General features: G+C 41.9%; 1 protein-coding gene across 1 annotated transcript in view; it reads left to right on the top strand.

The window, feature by feature from the left end:
- The window catches only part of LOC103926088, a 23,635-nt gene that overhangs the window by 11,476 nt on the left and 8,496 nt on the right, over positions 1-3,663 (top strand). The window contains exon 17 of the mRNA XM_009334897.1: positions 1,402-1,493. Coding sequence (XP_009333172.1) covers positions 1,402-1,493 — 92 coding nt within the window. The remainder of the gene's footprint in view (positions 1-1,401; positions 1,494-3,663) is intronic.

Below are 3,663 nucleotides of genomic sequence, written 5' to 3'. Positions count from 1 at the left end.
CAGCGTGGGAGGCGGTGCCGTGAGGGCTTGGAGGAGCGGGAGGGCCCTGCCCCGCTCCGCCAGTGCTTGGGGGTGCTAATCCCCGGGGGGCCCTGAGCCTTCCTCGGCTCCTCCCGACGCAGACGGGATTCCTCGGGCTCTTTCGATGTTTCAGGAGAATGTGTTGCTTTGCTTTGTGGCAATCGTTTTATTGCTGTAGTTAATAAAGTTAAACGATCCGCTCTCGGAAATCTATACCCCTTCTCCGTCTGTACGACTAATGTAGAAACTGAACAAAGATCGTTTCACCCATCTGCTGCCACACAACGCTGTGACAGTGTGAGCTTGGAACAGGAGGTCTTTGGTTGGAGAAAGCTGTTGTTTTAAGATATGTTAAGCACCCCGATTCTTGAATTTGCTGGGAACTGAAGGTATTCTGCATTTTTTTGAAGTAAATATGTCCACTTTTGGTCTCTGGCTGCCATACCCTGTTAAGAATTGGGTATGTTTAATTTGTAATAAAACAATATGTGCATGTATCAGCTTGTCATTCATTTTGGGACTATACTATGTCAAAGGTATGTTACAAAAGCATACCCTCAATAGTATTTCCCTGCAGAAACTCCTAGTAATCTAGTTTTTCACAAACTTGATGTTTGTCAAGTCTTTGTTTTGTGAGTTGATATCAAAAGACTAATTCCTCCTGAGACCAGAACAGTGCTTCTTGATCCTTGTAGTCTGCTTTTCATTCACTTGTTTTAATGAAAAAAGGTCAAGTGAATCACTTTAATGACTGCACAACTGTGTATGCACATTTCAGTTATTAATAGGTTCTTAATGCTTTAAAGCTTCCTGCGTATTTTTCTCATAATTGGATTTAATATTAATATAACACTTTACCTTCCAAATAACCCTCCTGCCTTTTTTGGTTTAACTTGAGAAAGAAAATGTAGTTTTTTAAGACAGCTAAATCAAACGGCCCATGTTGATGACCTGCCTGAGTGAACACAAGCAAGCGCCTACCTGTCCGTCGCCTGTGTAGGAACAAGTGCTTTTCACCGTGTGAGAATGGCAGTTCTTCTCCAAGGAGGCGTGTTTGTGCTGAGTGCCCTCGTGGTTTTATTGTTTATGATTTATTTCCTCTAAACTTGGCTGAGCATCAGATAGGGAAAAGGATTAGGGGACAGATTTGGTGTCTCTTGGGATCCCTTCCAGTTACATCTTTTGTAATGCTGAGTGCAGTTCATTCAGACCCGGGAGCCATACGTGCTGATAGCTGTTGTATTGCTGCTGAGCTAGAATTAGAGATCGTGGAAGAGCTCCACAGCTGCCAATTTGGAGAGCTGTCTGGACCTTTCTCTTGTCTCTCTGTCTTTGCCCTACCATTCTCAGCTGAGTAGTTAATCTTATTTTTTACAACAGGGATAATGTGGAGTGGTCAGAAGAGCAGGAAGCCAGTGCCAGGAGTAAAGTTCAAGAGAACAGCTCACAGCTATTGCCACAAGATAAACAAGGTACTTTTGGATACTATTGTAATGCTGAGTCTTAACTTGTTCATACAAGAGCGGAACAGTCTGGCCAGAGCTGCATATGCATCATCATTTATTCCTCCCTTCCCCCCATCTCCGAAATCATTCAAAATACATTACCTAGTGGTTGATAATGAAAAATGGAGGAGGAGGAATCTTTCTGTTCTTAATTTACCTCTTTGTGACTTTTCCACCTTCCCCAGAGACTCATCCTACTGGAACAGAAGTGATCTTGGCTGGGAGGAGTCATCTTGGGTTGAGCTTCTCTGTTCATGTTGTGTGTGTTTAAATACTTGTTAGTGTTCCCTGTCAACAAACTTCTTTCAGTGTAGAGCAACAGCCTCATTTAGTCTTATTTTCTCTGCTTGCTTTTGCTCTCTAAAGCTTAACTTCTAACAGGCAAGCTTTTGTTTGCTTGCATGCTGTGGAGCTATCCCTAATGCAGGCTTGGTTTTTCTCTTAAGAGGGTCTAATAAAGTAGTGTCCATATTCATCTCTACCAGGTTAACAAACAGCATGATAATGATTAAATCAGAAGCGAAGAAAAATTATTTTATCCTGATTGAAGTGTTCATCATCAGAGAGGCAGAAAAGGGATTTCAGAGTTTTTGTTTCCTCAAACTTGGCTTAAAGGCTATTTATACATCCAAAACGCAAAGCTTACCTGAATCTGAATCAAGCTAAAGGTGCACAACTCTATAGTCAAGTAATATGGTTGAAGCTGTTCTGAGTTGGTTAATAATGCGTCTTTCCTCCACACCTGTTAGATATCATCCAGTCCCTTAAATGATGGTGAAATGGCTTCCTGTTCCTTGCTATGATAAGAGACTTTTTTGATGATGATCTTGTTATATCCTGCTGAGTTCTAGGATGGGTCTGCTCCTTTTGTTCAAATTAAATTGAGTGTGTCATCTGTAAGGCGCTGCTGAACACTATTGGAGCTATTGAGACACTTCCCATATAGCTTCCAGTTGTGTTCACAATAGCAAATTTAATTATACCAAAGAGCAACCCTCCTGATGTCTTGGATTCCCAGAAGTATCCAGCAGTTTCTATTGTGATACCCATTGTGTTGAGTTCATTTTAAAATCTGGTTAACATTAAAGGATGCTGTCTGTCATGCTTTGAGAACCTATATACAACTATGAAATTGTGGAGCAATTTACTGTTAAAGCAGTTTGTCAGGTCTTCATGATGTATTTCCCAGACTGAACAATGGAGGCCAGTCAAATTTTGATGGTTGCTATTCAGTGGGAAGCGTGTGGAGACAATGGGATGGCTGAAACGTAGGGAAGCCAGCCCAGCCAAATGTGCCTGAAGGGTCTAGTATTTTGAGAATCAGTAATGTCCAAGCAGGAGAACAAAGGCAGGCTATTGGTCATTATGGCTGTATTATTCTGTGGACTTCTTGGGACTGTCAGAATTTGTTCTGAAGAAGGAGAGAAGTTCTGTGGGGTATGTCGAAGATGCTTCTCCTGGCTGGGAGCAAAGAAAGAAGTGGAAGAGTTTCTTGGTTTCCTTTTGAGGCTCCATAATTAGCCTCCATGCAGTTCAGGGGGTCCCTGGTTCTTTTCCTGTCTTTTGTGAACAGTTACTTTTGTTTGCCCTTCTTCTGCAATGTGAAAGGGTGAGTATGGGCTTGGCTTTGGGGGTGTCCTTACAAAGATGAGCAGAAAAGTGAGGAGTCCTTATCAAGAAAATCTCTGGAGGAATCTGGCTCGCACGCCGATGTCCCCATGAGCTAATACCACAAAAAGGATCTTGAAGCGAGTATTATGTGAACTTTTCTGGCATGAGTTGTGCAGGAAGTTGGGCTGAAAAATTAATATGGTCATTTTTTTGTTTTAAATCTGTTTCTTGCATGGTCTTTGTCAGCTGGCCCTTGATTTCTTGCATTTATATTGTTACTGATCTTTTATTCCAGTGCTTTGAAAACACTAGGCTATGAGGTAGATGAGCTTTAAATAAAGCTTACAAACATGTGGGTTGGAGCTGTTCAATAGCATCCAACTGAATTTCACAATAATTTAACACAGGAAGAGCACAATGTCTTGTTCAGCGTTATACTGTGGCAAAAATGTGGGTAATCCAAAATGGCTGGGCTGGAATTTTACCCCAGCACCTCAGGTAAGCGTCCCATTACAGTCAGGCTGTC

This window comes from Pygoscelis adeliae, unplaced genomic scaffold (assembly GCF_000699105.1).
Source record: "Pygoscelis adeliae isolate BGI_AS28 unplaced genomic scaffold, ASM69910v1 Scaffold112, whole genome shotgun sequence".
Taxonomy (NCBI): Eukaryota; Metazoa; Chordata; class Aves; order Sphenisciformes; family Spheniscidae; genus Pygoscelis; species Pygoscelis adeliae.
The sequence above is the reverse complement of the archived record's forward strand: the minus strand, read 5'-3'. Positions and strand labels throughout refer to the sequence as shown.